Below are 24,453 nucleotides of genomic sequence, written 5' to 3' on the forward strand. Positions count from 1 at the left end.
TGCTGGTTCGGAGCCAGCCTCGCTGGCTTAAGAGACCCTGTTTCCAAATAAAAAAATACAAAATAGGCCTGGGAGTGTATCCCGGAGGTAGAAGGGCTTCCAGGAACCCCAGTGCCACCAAAAAAAAAAAAAAAAAAGAAAAGAAAGAAAGAAAGAAAAAATAAGGCGGAGGGTGTAGCTCTGAGGTCTAATGCCCCTAGGTTCCACCCCTAGACTCGCAAAAAAAAGTGAAAAAAATAATATATAGATTGTTTATGTGTGTATGCCAATTACAATGATGAGGAGATGTCCCTCATAGGTATTTTGGGTTTGGAAATTAGGCTTTGCTTGCTTCCTTCCTTTTTTTTTTTTTTTTTTTTTTTTTTGGCACTGGGGATTAAACCCATAGGCATTCTACCTTCAAGCTACACTCCCAGCCCAATTTTATTTCTTATTTGGAAACAAGGTCTTGCTAGGTTAATGGGAGCTCACTATTTACTGAGGCTGTCCTCGAACCTGTAATTTTCTGTCTCAGCCTCCCAAGTACTGGGATTACAGGCATGTGCTACCACATCCAACTTAATTAAAAAAATTTTTTTTTGTGTGTATGTGGTACTGGGGAGTGGAACCCAGGGGCTTTCTACCTCCGGGCTATACCCTCAGCCCTTTTTTATAATTTGTTTAAAACAAGGTCTTACTAAGTTGCTGAGAGCTTCACTAAGTAGCTGAGGCTGGTTTTGAACCTCTGTGATCCTCCTGTCTTCAGCCTCCCAAGCGCTGGGATTACAGGCGTGTGCCACCACACCTGGCAGAATTTTTAAATTTTGAAGGAATGTCTTGCTAAATTGCTGAGGCTGGCCTTGAACCTATGATTCTCCTGTCTTAGCCTGTTAAGTAGTGGGATTACAGGTAAATGCTACCATGCTAGCAGGAACTTAGGATTTGAATTGACTGTTGACTGTCCTGCCCTGCTTCTGTAGCACTTGAGAGTTTGTTTGCCTATGTGAAATCCATGAGCATTTTTATAACTTCACTTACTGCCAGTTTTTTTTTTTTCCCCCTTGGTTTTGTTTTGTTTTGTTTTTATAGTACTGGAGATGGAACCCCAGGGGCATTCTACCTCTGAGCTACACCCCCAGCCCTATTTTTTTATTCTTTATTTTGAAACAGGGTTTTACTGAGTTGTGAAGGGCCTCACTAAGTAGCTGAGGCTGTCCATGAACCACAATCCTCCTGTTTTAGCCCCCCAAATGCTGGGATTACAAGTGCACGCCACCATGCCCAGCTTCTTCCTGCCAGTTTTAATGTTTTTCTTTTAGTTTTGTTCTTAGTTTGGAGAAAGATCTTTGTAACAAGTTTGTTGATCTGGTTGCTTAGCAGCTTGCTGGATTATGTAGCTTGGAGCAGATCCATTTGAAGATCCTAATTTTCTGCCCTGATTCAGGTATATATTGCATCCAAGATTGAAATTTTAAAGTTTTTTTTAGTAAGCTGGGCGTGGTGGTGCGTGTTTGTAATCCCAGCATTTGGGAGGCTGAGACCAGAGGATCATGGTTCGGCTACAGCCTCAGCTACTTAGTGAGGCCCTCCGCAACTTAGTGAGACCCTATTTTGAAATAAAGAATAAAAAATGGGGCAAGGGGTGTAGTTCAGAGGTCGAATGCCCCTGGGTTCCATTTTCAGACCTGCCCCCCCAAAAAAAAAAAAAGCTGGTATAGCAATTGTCACATGAATATATCTGTAGCATTCCCTAGAAAATATCTTTGTTTATATATTCCTTTGTCCTTTTTTTCCTTCCTTGCCCTCATAGCTTGATTCATTCTTCTAACATAGAAAAATCATTGAGCATTCATAATATAATTCTGAAAATTTTATTTAGATACTATATAAAAATAAAATAATGACCTGGACCTAGAATGTGAGGGATAGTGAGAGAAACATAAGAAGTGTCTTTTATTTTTTATTTATTTATTTATTTATTTATTTATTTATTTATTTTGTGGTACTGGGGTTCCTGGAAGCCCTTCTACCTCTGGGCTACACTCCCAAACCTATTTTGTACTTTTTTTTTTTTTTTTTTTTTTTAAACAGGGTCTCTTACGCCAGCACGGCTGGCTTCGAACCTGCGTGATCTTCCTGTCTCTGCCTCCCAAGCGCGGGGATTACAAGCGTGCGTCACCACACCCGGCTAACTGTATTTTTAAGGACATCCAATTTTCAAATGAAATTTGACTTTTTATTTCATTTCCTTGATAACTTTCATAACATCTAGTAAATGTCTTTCTTTGTTGACTGCTAAATGAAGATCTTATTTCCTCAAGATGTTCCCAGTTTCAGTCTATTTGGAACAGAGCTGCCTGTAAAGACTGTTTTTAATGTAATATCAGCAGGTCTTTGGGGGGAAATAAGAAGCTTGAAATTCACTATACAGAACACAGTAACAAATGATTTTTCCTTTGCCCTTCTAACTGTGAAGGTGGTGTATTGTCTCTCTGATGCCAGAATGTGCTACAACTTAATCCTTTGCCTATACTTAGTATGAATTTATTAGACATAGCAGTCTAGTAGAGAACCCTGCATTACAGAAATAATTCTTGTGCTGCTGAGCTGGCAGTTTACCCACTTAAATCAGTTCTGTGACGTCATCTGTGCCATTGGTAGGAAATGTGCTGACCATATTCTGGGTTTTAAAAGGCAGTTGCAGTTGCAACAGGGCATTAGCTAAACATGAAATAAAAGTAAGCCTTCATAAAGTTACATTGGAGGACTTCAGAGTTCAAGTAAAGTGGAAAGAATGTTATAAAGGTTTGACTTGAAGAATCATTTTGTAATTGGTCATCTTGTAATCAACTGGCATACTTGGGTTTTTTTTTTTTTTTTTTTTTTTTTTTGCTAGATTCTGGGGGATGAAACCCAGGGACATTCTACCTCTTTATTTTGAAACAGGGTCTCTCACTGAGTTGCAGTGGGCCTCATTTAATAGCTGAGGCTGTCCACAAACTGCGATCCACCTGTCTCAGTCTCTCCAGTGCTGAGATTACAAGTGTGCCACCACACGGAGATGACATACTCATTCTTAATTTCCTTCTCTCGGCACCAGTGATTGTGGGGGGGTGGGTGGCGGCAGAAGAGGTCTGAAATGGTTTTTTAGTTTCCAAGTGAGTCTTAAACATTCCAGCCTTTTTTTTTTTTTTTTTTTAATAAGGGTAACAGAAGTCAAATTGTTGGCTTGAGATTCTTATAATGGTAACTACAAATGGAGGAGTCCAGATGTTTGTCATTGATGGCTGTTCTGAATTGTTGCTGACTCTTTTGTTAGGGGAAAAAGGCAGGACCCCCTAAAGTATCTTTGATTTCTTGGCAGAAAGATGGATACTACGATGCTGAATTTGCGGAATCTGTTTGAGCAGCTTGTTCGCCGGGTGGAGATTCTCAGTGAAGGAAATGAGCTCCGTAAGTCATTCTGAGCTGATCTGTGCAAAAAATTAAAAAAAAAAAATTTTTTTTCTTTCTGTTTTCTGCAGAGTTGAACTCTGTTCAGTCTTAAAGTTTCTTTTCATTTTAGTTATCTAAAAAGAAGGTGATGGCCATTTAACTATGGTCAAAGCTTGATGGGCACTCATTCTAAATGGTCACTAAAACTTTTTATATACTTGTTCCTTTTGTGTGTGTGTTACCGAGAATAGAATCCAGGGGCATTTTACCTCAGAGTTCAACTCCCGGCCTGATATGTTTCCTCCCTCCTTCCCTCCCTCCCTCTCTCTTTTTCTTAATTTTTACGGTACTGGAAATGGAATCCAGGGGCATTCTACCTCCAAAAGCTACACGTACCCCAGCCCTATTTTTTATTCTTTATTTTGAAACAGGGTCTCACTGAGTTGGAAAGAGCCTCACTAAATAGCTGAGGCTGTCTGCGAACTGTCATACTTATGTCTTAGTCTCCCAAATGCTGGGATTACAAGTGTGTGCCACCACGCCCGGCCTTATAATAATGATTTTTAATTAATAATAATTTTTCTTATTATTTTTTCTGGTACTGGGGATGGAACCCAGGGACATTCTTCCTCTGAGCTACACCCTCAGCCCTATTTTTTAATATTATTTATTTATTTATTTATTTATTTATTTACAATACTGGGGATGGAGCCCAAGGGCATTCTACCTCTGAGCTACACCCCCAGTCCTATTTTTAGTCTTTTTGTTTTTTTATTTTATTTATTTTTTATTTTGTTTTGCTGGTCTGGAGAGATGGAACCCAGGGGCATTCGACCTCCTAGCGATACCTCCTGCCCTATTTTTTATTCTTTATTTTGAAGCAGGGTCTCACTGAGTTGCGGAGGGCCTCACTAAGTAGCTGAAGCTGTCTGCGAACCACGATCCTCAGGTCTCAGCCTCCCAAATGGTGGGATTACAAGTGTGCGCCACCATGCCCAGCTTCTTTTTATTTTTTGAAATAATTTTTTTTAAGTTCTTTATTTTGAAACAGGATCCTTCTGAGTTGCAAAGGACCTCACTAAGTAGCTGAGGCTGTCTATGAACTTCAATTCTCCTGTTCAGTCTCCCACATGCTGAGATTACAAGTATGTGCCACCATGCCTGGCCTTATTCTTTATTTTGAAACAAGGTCTCGCTGAGTTGTGGAGGGCCTCACTAAGTAGCTGAGCCTACTGTGAACTGCCATCTCCCTGTCTCAGCCTCCCTACAATTGTGTGTGTGTGTGTATAAATTTTTTTTTTTTTTTTGAGGTACTGGGAATGGAACCCAAGGGCATTCTACCTTCGAGCTACACCCCCAGTCCTATTTTTAAAATTTTTTTTTGGGGGGCGGGTCTGGGGATGGAACCCAGAGGCATTTGACCTCTGAGCTACACCCCCTGCCCAATTTTTTATTCTTTCTTTTTTTTTTTTTTTTTTTTTTTTTGGTGGTACTGGGGTTCCTGGAAGCCCTTCTACCTCCGGGCTACACTCCCAGACCTATTTTTGCATTTTTATTTGGAAACAGGGTCTCCTAAGCCAGCGCGCGGGGCTAGCTTCGAACCTGCGCGATCCTCCTGTCTCTGCCTCCCAAGCGCGGGGATTACAAGCGTGCGCCACCACGCCCGGCCTTATTCTTTATTTTTGAAACAGGGTCTCACTGAGTTGTGGAAGTCCTCACTAAGTAGCCGAGGCTGTCCGCAAACTGCGTTCCTCTGGTTTTACCCTCCCAAATGCTGGGATTACAAGCGTGAGCCACCATGCCCAGCTCTTTTTAATTTTTTGAAACAGGGTCTCACTGAGTTGCGAAGGGCCTCGCTTGCTAAATAGCTGAGGGAGTCCGCGAACCGCAATCCTCCAGTCTCTGCCTCCCAAATGCCTGAATTACAAGCATGCACCTCCATGCCTGGCCCTACAATTAAATTTTTTGAAGGGGAGACCAGGCATCTACTTTTACCTACTTAATTTATTTGATGTATAGCAATAAAAGATTCAGATAGGGTGGAGAGCTGGGAAGAAAAAGTAGGCACTGTTAGAACAGTCTAGGAAGTAATTAGCAAGAATGGAAAAGGGGGTGCTGATAGCACTGATGTATATGATCTAAGGGAATTATTCTGTGCTAGCTTCTTTTGTATTGCCATCCTCTCCTACTTCAGATCATTAGTAAAGCCAATTTAGTAAGCGGTGCTCTCAAGTCAACCTTACTGGTATAAAAGTAATGCAAGAACTGTGTCTTGAACTTTTCTTTATCTCCATACTACTTAGTCTGGCATCTTGCTTTTGCCATTTAGTATTTTCTTTAAATTGATTGATGCTTTTAATAGCTCTTATCCACTTATAGGCCTTTCAGAACAATATTCTATTTTCTCTCTCTAATAGCTGCTGCATGACCCTGTCATCTGGTACCAGCTCAATAACCACTGTGGCATACTAATCAGGCTTCTCTTTGAGGTCACATCATCTTAGAAGATGGATTACTTTGTAGTCTAGTGGGGAAGATAGAGAATAAGAGATCTTAAGACTCAGGTTCATTCAGCAAATATTTCATGAGACTATCACAGCTAGCACATGTTGAGGGAAAGGGACAAATAAATGGCTTCATGGAAGAAAGTAGGTTTGAATTGATTCTTAAATATAGGGTAGGGTCCCAAAAGACAGAGATGAGAGGGAATTTTCAGTCAGGCAGCAACCTGAGTAGAAGCTAAGAGTTTGAGGGGAATTCTAGTTAAGGTCAAGGTACATAATCAGAGCTGGAATTTGGGAAGATTAACCCTGTCACTGGTGGATGCTGGGAGACTGAGTAAAAAGGAGATGATTACCATAGCTCAGGAAAGACTAGAGGAATTCCATTCCTACTGGAATGCTGCTTGTGAAGATGGAAACAAGAGGAAATGGGTAGAAGAGATTGCCTGGATAAGGTCTCTAGGAGGAGACTACTGATAGAGTGTGGGGGGCAGAAGCTGGGTGTGGTGGCACACACTTGTAATCCTAGTACTTGGGAGGCTGAGACAGGAGGATCGCAGGTTCTAGGACAGCCTCAGCTGCATAGACTGTTTCCAAATTAGAAATACAACTGGATGAGGGGGGTGTATAGCTCAGAGGTAGAATGCCTCTGTCTTTAATCCGCAGTCTGTCTGTCTGTCTGTCTGTCTGTCTGTCTCTCTCTCTCTCTCACACACACACACACACACACACACACACACGCACACACACACACACGCACACACAGTGTGGGGGCAGAGGGAAGAATCTGAGATAGTCTGAGTAGCTAGTGCTGGCTTTTAACTGTTATTTCTCTTTGTGTCTTCATCTTTAAAAATGGGAATTCAAATGGTTTTGCCTTTGTTGCGAGTACTGGGAGGATTTAGGAATACTTTTGAGACACTAGTTATTGGAAATACTAATGGAAGTGATCATGCAAAAAAAGATATTTTTATAAGTATCTTTATTTTACAAGCAAATTTCTAGTTTTTCATTGATTTTTATTTTATAAAAAAGCTACATTTTGTTCTCCACTCCAGATTTCTAATTTGGAATGCTAGCTTTTGAGAAACTGAAGTGATGCAGTGTTTTCTAGACTCCAGAATCTCCTTTGTACAACTAACTACCTGGTATCTCTCTTCTTCTTCTCAAGTCCTAGGAATCCCCCCATGTATTCTCTGACTCCTTTACTCTTGCCTTTTTTTTTTTAAGCGGGTCTAGGGATGGAACAAAGGGGCATTCGACCTCCGAGCTATATCCCCTGCCCTATTTTTTATTCTTTATTTTGAAACAGGATCTCACTGAGTTGCAGAGGGGCTCACTAAGCAGCTGAGGCTGTCCCTGAACTGAGATCCTCTGGTCTCAGCCTCCTGAATGTTGGGATTACAAGTGTGCGCCAGCATGCCCGGCTATTCTTGCCTTTTTTGACAACATTCATCTTGCTTTTTAGTTTGTCTAAGCTAAGTCCTAGGTTACTGAAAGTTCAGAATGAAAGTTAATATTCAAATAAAATGACTTTAAGAGCCTACATATTTTGCTGTCTTTGTATCTCCCAGTTTACATGACTTTTATCTTCTATATTTTATTTTGTTAAAAGCTGCCTAAACTTTTTTGTTATCATTGGTGTATAACTTAAATATTAATGTATGCCTCTTTTATGCCAGCGAATACTAGGTTTGTGCTACCTATGCATAATAGATGCATTATAAGACATATGTGACAGCTGGCCATGGTGGTGCATGTCTGTAATCCCAGTACTTTGGAGGCTGACACAGGGTGATTGCAGATTTGAGGACAGCCTCAGCAAGTAGTGAGACTATCAACAACCTAGCAAGACCCTGTTTCAATATAAAAATTAATAAATAGATCTGTGGCCGGGCGTGGTGGCGCACGCTTGTAATCCCCACGCTTGGGAGGCGGAGACAGGAGGATTGGGCAGGTTCATAGCCAGCCTCGATGGCTTAAGAGACCCTGTTTCCAAATTAAAAAAAAAAAAAAAAAAAAGGTCTGGGAGTGTACCCCGGAGGTAGAAGGGTTTCCAGGAACCCCAGTACCACCAAGAAAAAAAAAATTTTTCTGAAGGTATAGCTTGGAGGTAGCATACCCCTGGATTCAATCCCCTGTACCACACACAAAAAAGTGATGTGGTGCCTGTCATCAAGATTTGGTATTTTAGTTTCATAGTTAGGAATTTTTCCTCATGAAACAGAAGATAATACAAGTATCAAAACATTCTTTTGTGTTGTGAAGTCTAGAAAGATGTAATATGAAGCAAACTAGGAAAGGATTCAAAGAGCAGATGGTACTTAAAAATTGGGTATGTAAAGAAGAGTGCATAGCTTGGTCACAAGTGAGGAGATAGAAATAAATATAGCCCTGTTCTGGGGACAGGGACAGATTGGTTTAGCTAGAGAAGGTATTTATTGTATAGTGTTAGGAGATAAGTTTGATAGACCTCTGCGGTGGGTTTGGATGTTTAAATTTGATCTGAACAGCAATTTTTGATTCATTCAACAAATATTAAAGTGCCTATTATGTACTAAGCAAGGTGCAGGGCACTGGACATAAAAGAGCAAAGGAGACACAGGTTCTTTTCTTTTTCTTTTTCTTTGCTTTTCTTTTTTTTTTTTTTTTTGGTGGTACTGGGGTTCCTGGAAGCCCTTCTACCTCCGGGCTACACTCCCAGACCTATTTTTGCATTTTTATTTGGAAACAGGGTCTCCTAAGCCAGCGCGCGGGGCTAGCTTCGAACCTGCGCGATCCTCCTGTTTCTGCCTCCCAAGCGCGGGGATTACAAGTGTGCGCCACCACGCCCGGCTCTTTTCTTTTCTTTCTTACTGGGGATTGAATCCAGTGGCGGTCTATCTCCAAGCTATACCTCCAGCCTTATTTTATTTTTATTTTGAAATGGTCTTACTAGGTTGTCCAGAGTCTCACTACTTCCTGAGCCTGGTCTGGAACCTGGGATCCTCCTGTCTCAATCTCCCAAGTACTGGGATTATAGGGTTTTTGTCTTTAAGAAGCTTAGAAGGAGCCGGGCGTGGTGGCGCACACTTGTAATCCCCGCGCTTGGGAGGCAGAGACAGGAGGAGCGCACAGGTTCGAAGCCAGCTGCACACGCTGGCTTAGGAGACCCTGTTTCCAAATAAAAATAGGTCTGGGAGTGTAGCCCGGGGGTAGAAGGGCTTCCAGGAACCCCAGTACCACCAAAAAAAAAAAAAAAAGAAGAAGAAGAAGAAGCTTAGAAGTAGCCGGGCATGTTATTGGTGCACACTTGTAATCCCAGTATATATATATATAATTTTTTTTTTTTGGGGGGGTCTGGGGATGGAACCCAGGGGCATTCGACCTCCGAGCTACACCCCCCTGCCCTATTTTTTATTCTTTATTTTGAAACCGGGTCTCACTGAGTTGCAGAGGGCCTCACTAAGTAGCTGAGGCTGTCAGTGAACCGCGATCCTCCAGGTCTCAGCTTCCCGAATGCTGGGATTACAAGTGTGCGCCACCACGTCCGGCCCCAGTATATTTGGGAGGCTGAGACAGGAGGATCCGGTTTGCGGCTAGCCTCAGCTACTTAGTGAGGCCCTCTACAACTTAGTGAGACTCAGTTTCAAAATAAAGAATAAAAAATTGGGCTAGGGTATAACTCAGAGGTAAAATGCTCCTGGGTTCAATCCCCAACACACACACACACACACACACACACACACACACACACACACACACACACAGAGGTAAAATGCTCCTGGGTTCAGTCACACACATACACACACACACGCACGCACGCACCCAGCAGCAGCTTAGAGGATCACAGGTCCAAGCACAGCATTAGCCTGTCTGTCTCTCTTTTTCCTTTCCTTTTCTTTTCTTTTCTTTTCTTTTCTTTCCTTTTCTTTTCTGTCTTGTCTTGTCTTGTCTTGTCTTTTCTTTTCTTTTCTTTTCTTTTCTTTTCTTTTCTTTTCTTTTCTTTTCTTTTGTGCTAGGGATTGAACCCAGGGGCTTTCTATCTCTGCTACACCCCCAGCCCTATTTTATTTTATTTTTATTTTGTGGTACTAGAGATTGAACCCAGGAGCTTTCTACCTCCCAGCTACACCCCTAGCCTTTCTTTTTATTTTTTGTTTTGAAACAGGGTTTTGGTAGGTTACTACAAGTCTCTATAAATTACTGAGTCTGGCCTTAAACCTGTGGTCCTTCTGTTTCGTCTTCCCAAATACTGGGATTATAAGGCATGCTTCTATTTTATTTTTTTTCAGTACTGGGGATTAAACCCAGGAGCTTCTACCTCTGAGGTATACCCCAGCCTTTTATTCTTTATTTTGAAACGGGGTCTCACTGTGTTTCGGAGGGCCTCACTAAATAGCTGGGGCTGGCTATGAACCTGCATTCCTCTTGTCTCAGCCTCACAAAGTACTGGGATTACAAGTTTGTGCCACCATGCCTGGCTTAATTTTTATTTTGAAACAGGGTCTCACTAAGTTGCTTAGGGCCTTGCTAAGTTGCTGAGGCTGGCCTGAAACCTGGGATCCTCCTGTCTCAGCTTCCCAAGTACTAGAATTACAAGTATGAGCCAGCATTCCTTGATCAAATTGGTTTTTAATTCAGTTAGTATTCCAGTGTGTATATAACACCACATGTAGAAATATCATGTAACTTACCACAATGTGGAGCTAGAAAATTTATAGGCTGTTTAACTGAAAAGTATATATTTTTTATGGTACTGGGGGTTGAACTAGGGGCATTTACCTCCCAGCTACACCTCATCCCTATTTTATTTTTTATTTTGAAACAGTCTCACTAAGTTGTCAAGGGTCTCACTAAATTGCTGAGGCTGGCTGGAAACCTGTGTTGCTCCTGTCTCAGCCTCCCGAGTACTGGGCTTAGAAATGTGTACCACCATGCCTGGCTTGAAAAGTCTATGTTTGTTCACAAACATGCACAAATCATAAGCACGTTGCTTAATGAGTTGTCAGAGTAAACAAGACCAAACAGGAAGCTCTAGTTAAAATTTTTTTTCTAGCTTGTTGTGGTGGTATATTCTTGTAATCCCAGTATTTGGGAACATGACACAGAAGGATTGCAGGTTTGAGGATAGCCTTACCAAATAGACTCTCACCAACCAAGTGAGACCCAGTTTCAAAATAAAAAGTAAATAGAGGGCTAGATGTGTAGCTCAGAGGTAGAATGCCACTGGGCTCAATCCCCAAACCTCAAAAATAAATAAATCAAAATTACATAGGGCTAGCGGTATAGTTCAGAGGTAGAATACCCCTGGGTTCAATCACTCTACCAAAAAAAAAAAAAGTAAATAAAATACTACTATGTAAATCATTTGTGGGGGGGGGGAGTACTGGGGATGGAACCCAAGCATTCTACCTCCAAGCTATATCCCCAGCCCTTTATTTGGAAATAGGGTCTTACTAGGTTGCAGAGGGCCTCACTCAGTAGCTGACGGTGGCCGCAAACCTGTGATCCTCCTGTCTCAGGCTCCCAAGTACTGGGATGATAAGCATGCACCACTATGCCCGGCTTACTATGCAAATTATTTTAAACAATATACTAGTTAACAGTCTAGAACATACTACTCTTTGTTCTAATTTCAAGAAAAAGACCAATATATCTTATTGCAAATTTAACTACTTGAACATTATATACTCACGAGAAAAAATTTCTTTACTTATTTTTATATACATTTTATTTTCTATTTTTTCTTTTGTGTATGTGTGTGGTACTGGGGAATTGAACCCAGAGGCATTCTACCCCTGAACAAGACTATCTTGTCTTTAGCTAACCTGTGATCCTCCTGTCTCAGCTTCCCAAGTACTAGGATTACAGGTGTGCCACCATACTTGGCTCTGTGTGTGTGTGTGTGTGTGTGTGTGTGTGTGTGTGTGTGTGTGTGAGTGAATGACTGGGGGTGGAACCCCAGGGGCTTTTCTACCTCTGGGCTATAGTCCCAGACCTATTTCATACTTTATTTGGAAACAGGGTCCCACTAAGTTGCTGAGAGCCTCACTAAGTAGGTGAGGCTGGCTTCAAACCTGTGCAATCTTCCTGTCTAAGCCTCCCAAGCACTGGGATTACAAGTGTGTACTACCACACCCGGCTACTTGGCTCTTTTTTATTTTGAGTCAGGGTCTCACTTAGGTTACTGGGGGCTGGCTGGAAACCTGTGATCTTCCTGTCTCAGCTTCCCAGGTATAAACATGCACCACCATACTGAGCTAATTTTTTTTGGCCTCAATATTTGTATTGTCTTAAGATAAGTAGGTCATAAAATCCTATTTTGCAAAATTTGTTGACTGCTAAAAACTAAGGTTTCCTTATAACATGGTTTCCTTAGGATGAATTGATGCCCTCATATATAAAGATTTGAAATTTAGTAAAGTTATTGAAATTGGTTAAAAAAGCTCAGGGGCATTTTACCTCCGAGCTACACCCCTAGCCCTATTTTATTTTTATTTTGAAACAGGGTCTCACTAGGTTGCTGAGTGTCTCAGTACTTAATGAGGCTGTCCTCGAACCTGTGATCCTCCTGTCTCATCCTCCCAAAGTGCTGGGATTACAAATGTATACCTACCACACCCAGTTTCTTAGGTTAAATTTAAATAGGAAAAGTGCCTTCACTGACCAAGTATCTGCTAACTTTGTGTGATTGTAGCCTTTTTTCTGCAATAATCTAGGTTAGTTTGACCAGAGCAGATACCCAACTTGGAACCTTTCTGCCCAAAGTTAGTGGAGAGTGATGCTTAAAGATAGATTGAGTTGAACTGGAACATTAACAGGTACTTCAGCAAATGCATTGTTGAAGAACAGTCTTGGCCAATAGCAGATAGTAAGAGTGAATGACACCAGGGTTATATTACTTTGTGGTGCTATATTGGAAGTGATACTGTCTTTGCAGACATGAAGAGAGTCCACATTCTTCTATCATTGACTTTCCAAGAACTTTTAGATCTTCTTTCTTGTTTTTCCAAATGGAGTGTTTACATTGCCTTCAGGTAGTGTTAAACAGCAAAAGCAATTGGCCCTTTACTTTCAAATCAATATTTGTATAATTATATAGCTGAACGGAATTGCAGACTTTGACATCTAAAATATTAATCTACATCTACTCGAGCATATTACAGCAGTTACATTTGAATTTACTGTTTTAACGTCTCTGTGCAGCAATGCATGACTGTAAAGGAGGCTGTTTTTGTTCTATAGCTATAATTGTCCTGGAATGTGACAACTGCCCCAAAGGTATACCCCTTTGATTACCTTCTGTTCAGGATCTTTCAGTGTTGGTGTTGCAGCTGGAGCTAGGTGACTGATGAGTCACATATTTCATAGCAGATGCTAGTGGCTAAGCCAAAAGTAAGAAGCTTATCGAATCAGGAATCACCCTCAGGAAGTTTTTGTCTACACTGACAAACATATCCAGGATCTGCTCTTGGTTGTCTTCAGTTGGATTTTCCTATAGTTCAGCTGGTTCCTTAATTATGTATTTGTAGTAAAGCTAAGCATAGGACCCATTTATTTAAGCAGTTATACTTTGTTTGCTACTTGAATTTTTGAAGTTTTCACCTTTCCTCAGAATTCATCCAGTTGGCAAAGGACTTTGAAGATTTCCGGAAGAAGTGGCAGAGAACAGACCATGAGCTGGGGAAATATAAGGATCTTCTGATGAAAGCGGAGACCGAGCGTAGCGCTCTGGATGTTAAGCTGAAACACGCACGTAATCAAGTGGATGTGGAGATCAAACGGAGACAGCGAGCTGAGGCTGACTGTGAAAAACTGGTGTGTATTGTTTTCTGTGCCAGAACAGTGATGGGGGAAGGAAGCATTTGAGAATGTTTCCACTTGCCAGAGATGCCCAGTTTCTTCCTCTACTTTATTTTTTTATTTTTTGTAGTTCTGGGGATTGAACCCAGAGGCATTCTACCTTCGAGCTACACCCCAGCCCCATTTGATTTCTTATTTGAAAACAGAGTCTTGATAGATTGATGCGAGTCTCACTACTTGCTGAGGCTGTCCTTGAACCTGCCATCCTTCTGTCACATCCTCCCAAGCACTGGGATTACAAGCACCATTGTGCCCGGCTTCTTACTCCACTTTATTTATTTATTTATTTATTTATTTATTTATTTATTTATTGTGCTACTGGGGATGGAACCTTTCTACCTCTGGGCTACATTCCCAGACCCATTTTATATTTTATTTGGAAACAGGGTCTCTTAAGCCAGAGAGGCTGGCTTCAAACCTGTGCATCCTCCTGTCTCCGCCTCCCAAGCGCGGGGATTACAAGCGTGTACCACCGTGCCCGGCTTCTTCCTCCACTTTAAAGAACTGAAAATGACCTGTCTTTGACATCTTGCCAATGCTTGAAGCTGAAATTGCAGCCTAGTACTCCTGTTCTTTATAGTTTGAAATTAAAATTTTTGCCAGGCATGGTGGTGCACGCTTGTATTCCCAGTACTTGGGAAGCTGAGACAGGAGGATCGAAAGTTGGTGGCCAGCCTCAGCTGCTTAGTGAGGCCCTTTATAACTCAGTGAGACCCTGTTTCAAAATAAAGAATAAAAAATAGGGCTGGGGGTGTAGCCTGGAGGTAGAATACCCCTGGGTTCAATCCTCAGTACCGCAAAAAAACAAAAAATTCTTTTATCCTTTAGATTTGAAACTCAGTAAATTTCAAATGAGAATCTAAAAATTTACAATGAGGAAAGACAAGAGAATTCTAGTGTACTTGGTCTGTCACAAGTTATTGACTATCTCACATTGTTCACTATAAATGCTACCTATAATATCTATTCTTATATGAATATAGCTGGTCTTTTGTTGTTGATACAGGCAAGGCAGCCCTGACTTCCCTTTATCACTGCTTTCTAATTCAGGGTAAAAGGTTAGATGTATTCAACCAGCTGAGCAATGTGATAAACATAGGACATTATCATTTTGATGTACCAGGGTGGGTCATTGTGCAAAGAAAAGCCTTTCTATAGAGGGACTAATCCATCTTGGTTCAGTGTTAGATGCCTCAGTAAGCTCAAATTGCCTGGTTCCAGTGCGTTATAGCTTTGTATCATTTTAAATGCATTTTGTTCCACCATTTAGAAAGGTGGGTAACTGCTTTGATCCATAGAAGAAGCCAATAATTGTCCTGATAAAATGACACTAACGTGTTTTTGCTATATGAAATCTATTTTGGGACTCTTCATTTCACATTAGTTTCCTCTTGGATTACCAGTTTGATCCCAAACTCTTGTAGCAGAAACCCAACTTACGGATAGATTCATTTTACCAGTAAGAAATGAGGGTCACAGTCTGGGCCTGATGTGAATTATCAACATGCTATTGGTGTAGCCACCTTCCTGAAGGCCCATTTGCATAATGCTGTATTTTGATGTCTTGTGGTCTGCCTGTCCTATAAATTTGAGGTGACACTTTCTCCCCTGGCTAGTTACGATGTTTTACCCTGTTTTGGTGTGTAGGAACGACAGATTCAGCTGATTCGAGAGATGCTCATGTGTGACACATCTGGTAGCATTCAACTAAGCGAGGAGCAAAAATCGGCTCTGGCTTTTCTCAACAGAGGCCAGCCATCCAGTGGCAATGCTGGGAACAAAAGGTGAGGGAACTGCATCTGTTGTTATCTGATCACAGGCAACACAGCTGTCAGAAGTTCCTGTTATCTGAACTCTTAAATATACTGCTTCTGGGATGTGTGCTGAAGAAAGCAGAAAGAGACATTGGGGGAAGGGTAGTGGGAAATAAAGAGACCTCCCTATTTATTTTCTCTTATTTTTTGTTTCCTTAGGATGTTGTTTTACCATGGATAAAATTTTGATGTTGGTGCTAAATTGCACACCAATAACTAATTCTGCACATTACTAAGAAACCTAAGGTGAAAGTGTTAGTTCAGCAATACTTTCAGTGTTTACTCTCTAGAGAGCTCTTGTAGCTTTTCTGGTTTAGAAAGGCTGCTGTGAGCCAAGGCCAGACAGTAATTTTGGTTTCATGGTATCACTATTTAAAATAGTCTCAGCCAGGCTTTGAATTTAACACACTCAATACAATAAGGAGGGAAAGGTCAGCACTCTTAGAGCTATTTGTTTTGTTGCCTGGTTGTTTTATGGGGAATCTTTATAACTAAGAAGATATACAGGCTTAATTTCTTAAAAAGCCAATGCTTGGTAGTACTCTCTTGTAGAAAGCAGCCACAAATGGGATCAAACAAAACTTTACCCTTCTACTTTGTGATTAGTAGCCTATAGCACAGACTCAGCAGAGAATACACCCAAATCCCTGGCGGTAACTTTCACCTACTGTTGTAAGTTCTTTGCTGAAAAATCAGCTGTACTGCACCTATATTTGTATGCACATTCTCCACAAAATCCATAAAAAGCAGCCCACAGTGCTCTGATTTGAGCTTGCAGTTGTCTGTATAGAGAAGATATTGTTAATGAATTTGCTCATGTTACCTAACCAGTGGGACTTGTGGATTTTATATTCCATAGTCTTTTGTGTCTAACACTGTATTGTTTCTTTCATTTAGACTGTCAACCATTGATGAATCTGGTTCCATTTTATCAGATATCAGCTTTGACAAGACTGATGAATCATTGGTAATAAACATTCAATATCAGAGAGTTACCTACTTCTCTTAACTCTGCTTCCTCAGGATCATCTTTCCTGCTCTCTCAATATCCTTTATTACTGCTTTATGTGTGTGTGTGTGTGTGTGTGTGTGTGTGTGTGTGTGTGTGTGTATTCTGAGCTAGCAATTTAAAATATAAATCCATAGAAGCAACTGGGTGTGGTGGTAAATGCCTTTAATTCCAGTATTTAAGAGGCTAAGACAGGAGGGCCACAGGTTTGTGGCCAGGCTCAGCTTCTTAGTGAGGCTGTCAGCTACTTATCGAGACCCTGTTTTCAAATAAGAAGTAAGTAAAGTAAGGCTGAGGGTGCAGCTCGGAGGTAGAAGGCCCCTGGGTCCCATCCCCCGTACCATATAATAAACAAATGAACAAATAAGTAAATAAATCCATAGAACTGATTTATGGTTTATATAATTTAATTTCTGGAGGTAAAAATGTAGAATGCAGTAGGGCGTGGTGGCGCACTCTTGTAATCCCTGTGTTTGGGAGGTGGAGACAGGAGGATTGTGCAGGTTTGAAGCCAGCTCTGCTGGCTTAAGAGACCCTGTTTCCAAATAAAAAGTATAAAAAATAGTTCTGGGAGTGTAGCCCAGAGGGTTTCCAGGAACCCCAATACCACCAAAAAAAAAAAAAAAATGTAGAATTCAGTATTTGACAAGAATTTGGGTTTATATTTAAAGGATTTTTGTGAGCTGCATGTACTAATTGTTATGTTGACTTATTAAAACCTCAGCTAATAATAAAAAATTAGCAACTGTATCCAGGTAGGATTTATTTACTGCTCATGGAGTGAATGATTTGTGCCTGCTTGCTTGCTTGTTTGCTTTTTTTTGGTGCTGAGGATTGAACTTGGGCATTCTGCCTCCAAGCTATTTTAAAACAGGGTCTTGCTAGGTTGATGAGGCTACTACTTGCTGAGGCTGTCCTCAAACCTGCAACTCTATCTCAGCCTCCTAAGTATTGGGATTACAAGCCTGTACCACCATGCCTGGCTGACTTGTGCCTTATTTCTGAATTAGTTTAATTTTAGAGGACAGTTTAGCCACACCTCACAAATAGAAGCAAACCAAGATGCTGGGACTTCAAAGAATGTGATGAGAATGTCGTTTTTTGGGGGGAGGTTAATGGGAATAGAAAGTGAGAGGCATTTTACCTCCAAGCTATACCCCCAGCCTGTTGTTGTTGTTGTTGTTTTTTGGGGATAGAATCCAGGAGCATTCTACCTCTGAGCTACACCCCCAGCCCTATTTTTTATTCTTTATTTTTGAAACAGTATCTCACTGAGTTATAAAGGGCCTCACTAAGTAGCTGAGGCTGTCCTCAAACAGCAATCCTTTTGTCTAAGCCTCCCAGATGCTGGGATTATAGGCATGTGCCACCTTACCCAGCACCCCAGCCCAATTTTTAAATTTTTATTTTGACAGGATCTCACTAGGTTGATGAGAATCTCATTACTTGCTGAGGCTATCCTCAATCCTGTGATCCTCCTATCTCAATCTCCCAAGTACTGGGATTACAGATGTGCACTACTATGCCTGGCTGTGATGAGAATTTCTAGGCAGTATATAATGTTTTAATCAGCGATGATTAACATATTTAAATTCTGTTATACCCTTTTTGTTTTGTATTGGTACTGGGGATTGAACACAGAGGTATTCTACCTTTGAGTTATACCCTACCCCTTTTTATTTTGAAGCAGGGTCTCACTAAGTAGTTGCTGAGGCTAACCTTGAGCCTGTGATCCTTTTGTCTCAGTGCCTCCCAAATACAATTACAGGTGTAGGCCACCACACCTCTCTGTTAGTCCTGTTTTTCTGGGGCAGCGTCCTCTTATTACATTATGTTGGTGTCTCTGTATAGAATGTCTTCTCCAGAAGTAGGCATAGTAGCGCATACCTATAATCCTAGTACTTGGAAGGCTGAGACAGAAGGATTATGGGTTCAAGGCCAGCTTCAGCAAGTGGTGAGACTCTCATCAACCTAATGAAACCCTGTTTCAAAATAAAAATAAAAAATGGGAGTGAGGATTTAGGTTGGAGGTAGAACACTCCTTGGCTCAATCCTCAGTATCACAAAATAAAACAAAAAAAGGTCTCTAGATCTGTTAGTTTAATATTTAGGAGATTGGTATTTCATTCTGACTGGTATATCTTTCCTGTTGCTAGCTGAAGCCCAGCAAGCAAACAAAATAATCAGAGGAAGTTATTGGTGGTTGGTTTTCTGCCATAACAAAACAAGTGACAACTATGTATTATATGGCCAGCTGTTTTCTGTCCAAATTTGACCAGAGGGGGAGATAGCCATTTTATGGATATAGATATTAGACAACCCTTTTTGAAGTAAGGACTGGTATAGAGTAGGTTTGTAATATATAATAAGCATTATCAGTTGGATTTTGAGTTAGACTTAGGTTAATGGTCTCTGTTGTAACTGAAGCTGAATCAAGGAACCAGAAATTAAATTACTTGACCATGAATTGAGAAACTTAAATTTATTTAGCTGAGCTGGGCTTGGTAGCACACACTGTAATCCCAGTAGTTGGGAAGCTGAGACAGGAGGATAGCAAGTTTGAGGCCAATCTCAGCAACCTAATGAGTGAGACACCTAGAGAGTAAGACTCAGCAACCCACTGAGACTTTGTCTTAGAATAAAAAAAAATTGGGGGGGGGTATAGCTTAGAGGAAGAATGCAGCTGGATTCAATGCCCAGTACCACCAAAAGAAATAAAATCTTTAGCTAAGCCATGTTTGCTATACACAATTACTTTTACAGACCATATTTTCAAGACCAACAATAAGGAAGTCAGAGGAAGATAATTAAAAAGAATGCACGTGGTAAAAATAAGCATATTGAAACTAGACCACAATAAAACAAAATTTTTTAGCAGTGAAACTCTTCTTTAGGATTCAAAGAAGAGAGACATTGGGAGACATAAAACCCAAACTCAAACTTCTTAAATGGTAATACTGTACCAGAACATCTGATTAGATAGTAGCAGGTCCCTTAAGGGCAAGAATCACATCTAACATGATCAGCCTAACATTCTGTAAGTTCTAAAACTAATTACAAAAATAATCAGAAATAAAGGACCAGGCACTGGAAATAATCACAACAGAAGTTGATTCTTTAACCTTTTCTTGTCTCTGTGGTATTGATTCCTGATTCTATTATAATAGCTTCAATTTTTGAGAGAGAACATGTTAACTTACTATATAGCTCTGTAGTTACAACACTGGAGGCTTCCCTCCCCTCTCTCAGTATGTTAGGCATTCTGACTTCAGAACCCTTGAAAGTTCACTATTAATTTATTTGCTCAGGGTTTAGGGAGAGAAGGTAATACAATGTAATTGTCAACAGGATTGGGATTCTTCTTTGGTGAAGAACTTCAAACTGAAGAAGAGAGAAAAAAGGGTATGTATGTTTCTTTTGTCTTGTTTTTTTTAACAAAATATCAAGAATTTTCTTTGGGAATTTTGCCATGATATTGAATTTCTGGCACATTGCTCTAGTCATTGTTAAACACATATTACAAAGGAATTCTTGCCGTAAGAGTAGTAGTAATGTTCCTTGAGGAAGTGACTCAGGTCAGGATTCTGGCCTGTATTCACTGGTCTGGCCTATATCAATTCATAGAGTAGAAAAGGATATACTTAAGTTTATTCTGAGTTGTCACATGAATTTTTATGCAGGACTTTTGTATTCTAATATAAGCTTCAGATGAAATGTGTGTATAATGGGATATAGAGATCTATCAGTATGTGCTTGTTTAGGGTACCTAATGTCTTTCCAAAGACTGCATGTACTTAGATAGGATTACAGCTCTACTTTTTCTGGTGCTGTCATCTAAATTTCTTCAAAGCTTGCTCCTTTTTTCTAGAGCACTGAGGGGATTTTTGTGTTTGTACAAATTGTTCTTCATGTGGAAATGGGCAGTGAGAGAAAACGTATTGTTATTTACTGTAGCTCTGGTTCTTAAGACTTCATCCATTGTCTGATGGAATAATTATATTGTCTGTGCTTCAGATCTCCTTGACCCTAAAGTTTTGGATCTTTGTCCCCTCTCTAGCGCTCCAGTAGCCGGCAGTTCATTGACGGACCCCCTGGGCCTGTAAAAAAAACTCGTTCCATTGGCTCCACAGTAGACCAGGTGAGAGGAGTCAGGCCAAAACACACCAGAGATTAGTGGTCCCAAACATTAAAACATCTGAGTCACTGGGCATGGTGATGCATGCTTGTAATCCCAGCATTCGCCGAGCATGATGGCATACACTTGTAATCCCAGAACTTGGGAGGCTGAGACAGGAGGATCATACAGGTTCGAAGCCAGCCTCAGTTACTTAGTGAGGCTCTCAGCAACCTAGTGAGACCCTGTTTCCAAATAAAATATAAAATAGGTTCTGGTGGTGTAGCCCGGAGGTAGAAAGCCCCTGGGTTCCATCCCCAGCATCACAGACACATGCATGCACGCACGTACATGCACGGGTGCGCGCGCGCATACACACACACACACACACACACACACACACACACACACAAAATCCCAGCATTTGGGAGACTGAGATAAGAGGATCACGGTTTGCAGACAGCCTCAGTTACTTAGTGAGGTCCTTTGCAACTCAGTGAGACCCCGTTTCAAAATAAAGAATAAGAAATAGGGCTGGGGGTATAACTCAGGTGGAATGCCCCTGGGTTTCATCTCCAGTACTGGGAAAAAAAAATGGCTGGTGGTGTAGCTTGGAGGTAGAATACCCCTGGGTTCAATCCCCAGTACCTTAAAAAAAAAAAATCTGAGTCAATATTATAGTATTATTTTGAGAGACATTTGATGGGTTTTTCTGTGTAATAAGATTCTTATCACCCATATGAGAGGAATTACTCTGATTATATAAACAACTACCAGCTATTTGATTCTTTTTTGCTTATATACATACCCTTATGACCTGTATTTATATTTGGGGGTATGAGATTTTCAACCTAAATGTGTTTGGAACTGGGCCATAAATCTTTTTATTTATTTATTTATTTATTTTTGGTACTGGGGGTGGAACCCAGGGGCATTCTACTTCTGAGCTACACTCCTCAGCCCTATTTTATTTTATTTTTTATTCTTTATTTTTGAAAAAAGGTCTGAGTTGTAAAGGGCTTCACTATGTAGCTGAGGCTGTCCATGAACTGCAATCTTCCTGTCTCAGTCTTCCAAATGCTGGGATTACAAGCATGTACCACCACACCCAGCTGGGCCATAAGTCTTAATCAAGCCTCAGGAATTTTTTTCACCCACTTCAAAATACTCTATGAGCCAGGCATGGTGGCACATGGTTGTAATCCCAATACTTGGGAGGCTGAGACAGGAGGATTGTAGGTTCGAGGTCAGCCTCAGCTTCTTAGGACCTCCATAACTTAGACCCTGTTTCAAAATAAAGAATAAAAAATCAGGTTGAGGGTGTATCTTGGAGGTAGAATGCCCCTGGGTTCAATCTCCAGCACCACAAAAAACAATAAAACAATACTCCTAGTGGAAGGAAAGACTATTTCTCCTCTTTTTAACTGCTTTTGCTTCAGGGGAATGAATCCATAGTTGCAAAAACTACAGTGACTGTTCCCAATGATGGTGGGCCCATCGAAGCTGTGTCCACTATTGAGACTGTGCCATACTGGACCAGGAGCCGAAGGAAAACAGGTCTGTTGGTTTGGACTAGATTGCCCATGTAAAACCGCGGTAAAATTTGGTAGTTGGTTTCTTTGAACACTCTTAAAGGTGGGAATTGGTTGGAGTAGATGTTTAGGTGTTTCGATATCTGTTTGTGTCACACTTTTCCTTCAGGTTGCTAGCCTGGTCCTGTGCTACTAGTATGCAATTGTAGCTTTTCCTTTTTTTTTTTGGCGGGGGGTACTGGAAATCTTATTATTCAGAGGGGCATTCTACCTTTGAGCTATACCCCCAGCCCAATTTATTTTTTATTTTTTATTTATTTATTTATTTATTTTTTTGGTGGTACTGGGGTTCCTGGAAGCCCTTCTACCTCTGGGCTACACTCCCAGACCTATTTTATACTTGATGTTTGGAAACAGGGTCTCCTAAGCCAGTGCGCGTGGCTGGCTTCGAACCTGCGCGATCCTCCTGTCTCTGCCTCCCAAGTGCAGGGATTACAAGCGTGCGCCACCACGCCCGGCCATTATATTTTATTTTGAAACAGCGTGTTGGCTAAGTTGCTGAGGCTGGCCTTAAACCTGCAATTCTCCTTAGATTCCAAGTACTGGGAGTAGAGGCATGCATCACCATGCCTAGCTTGAAATTATTGTTGTTGTTTTGCATAGCTGTTGGGATTCACTTTTGCTTATAGTTACAGATTACTTTTTATCTACCAGTTCTATTAAAATTAGGGCTAATATTCAGAAGGAACAAAATACAAGTTGCTTGTTTTTTTAGGTACTTTACAACCTTGGAACAGTGATTCTACCCTGAACAGCAGGCCGCTGGAGCCAAGAACTGAAGTAGACAGTTCAGGCACACCACAGAGTAATGGAGGGATGCGCCTGCATGACTTTGTCTCTAAGACGGTAAATCTATGAGGAAAGTAATATATAACAGGGATAAATGTAAATGCTTTAGTGTTATTAAATTAAATGTCAAATTCTCTTTTTCTCTTTTTAATCCCACTCTTAGTGGTAACTCCTGATTATAGAGGTATATATTAAAGAAGGGATAGTTTTAGTGATACATTTTATACTTTCTTTATTGTTTACATTTTTTTTTATTGGTGCATTATATTCATACATCATATTGGGGTAAAAAACTTGTGTGTACATACATGTACACATCACCAATTTAACCCCTACCCAATTCCCACCCCATTTCCTCCCCATCCCTCCTTCCCTTGCTTGGCTTAGTGGTTGACTTCGATATGTTTAAGTACATTGTGTGTTTTAGAGAATTTCCTTCTTCCCCTCTCCCATCCCTCATTTAGGTTGTCTTGTTTGCTCCTCTATAGGATTTCCTTTTTCATCTAGATACTGCTTACATTTTATACTTGAATATAGCACCTTAGGTTTTCAAAAGGTTTTAACTTGGGGCCAGGATGTAGCTCAGTGCCAAAGTGCCTGCTTTGCAGGTATGGCACTCTGGGTTCGATCCCTGGTTCCAAAAAGACAAACAAAAGAACCCCTTTAAAAAAAATAAGCTAAGAACAAACAAAAAGACAAAATGTTTTAACTTTATACCATTTGGTTTTCTCATAAAAATCCAAGCTCAAGAGAACTAATCAAGGCTCAGAGAAGTTAATTGACCTGCTTGAGCCTCATGATAGGCAACAGCAGGTTTACATTCAGGTTTTCTGACACCTTTGTCAACAAATAAGTTCTTTCCACTACTATCCAGTGCTAACTTTCAGCAGGATAGCTTTAAGCAAGTTACTTAACCTCCTTTTGCTTCTATTTTTTTATCTTAAAATAAAAACAAGACTACTTTATAGAATTTTTGTGATAATTAGCAAAAACAAATATGTGTAAAGGGCTTAGAGAATTGTCTGCCATCCTGTTCCTTCTGCCCTTTTTTATCCTCAGGTTATTAAACCCGAATCCTGTGTTCCATGTGGGAAGAGGATAAAATTTGGCAAGCTGTCTCTGAAGTGTCGAGACTGTCGTGTAGTTTCTCATCCAGAATGTCGGGATCGCTGTCCCCTTCCCTGCATCCCGACCCTGATAGGAACACCAGTCAAGATTGGAGAGGTTTGACCCATGGAAGCCATCATATGTGGCTTTTTTTAGCCTTTAAAATGTGTAATGTCAGTTTTGCTCCAAAATTATTAATTCTAAATACATTTCCCAGCTGGGCATGGTGGCACACACTTTAATCCCAGCATTCAGGAAGCTGAGAGGA

At 40.7% G+C, this 24,453-nt stretch overlaps 1 protein-coding gene across 1 annotated transcript in view; it reads left to right on the plus strand.

Annotated features, from left to right (window-relative positions):
• Nucleotides 1–3,347: 3,347 nt before the first annotated feature.
• The window catches only part of RACGAP1 (Rac GTPase activating protein 1), a gene marked incomplete at both ends in the record, with an annotated part of 29,322 nt that continues 8,216 nt past the window's right edge, over nt 3,348–24,453 (plus strand). Inside the window, 9 exons of the mRNA XM_080706184.1 lie at nt 3,348–3,432; nt 13,513–13,715; nt 15,408–15,544; nt 16,472–16,541; nt 19,932–19,985; nt 20,641–20,721; nt 22,137–22,254; nt 23,005–23,135; nt 24,138–24,302. Of these exons, the coding sequence (XP_080562310.1) occupies nt 3,348–3,432; nt 13,513–13,715; nt 15,408–15,544; nt 16,472–16,541; nt 19,932–19,985; nt 20,641–20,721; nt 22,137–22,254; nt 23,005–23,135; nt 24,138–24,302 (1,044 nt within the window). The remainder of the gene's footprint in view (nt 3,433–13,512; nt 13,716–15,407; nt 15,545–16,471; nt 16,542–19,931; nt 19,986–20,640; nt 20,722–22,136; nt 22,255–23,004; nt 23,136–24,137; nt 24,303–24,453) is intronic.

The sequence above is a fragment of the Muscardinus avellanarius genome, assembly GCF_963383645.1.
Source record: "Muscardinus avellanarius genome assembly, chromosome: 11".
Lineage (NCBI taxonomy): Eukaryota > Metazoa > Chordata > Mammalia > Rodentia > Gliridae > Muscardinus > Muscardinus avellanarius.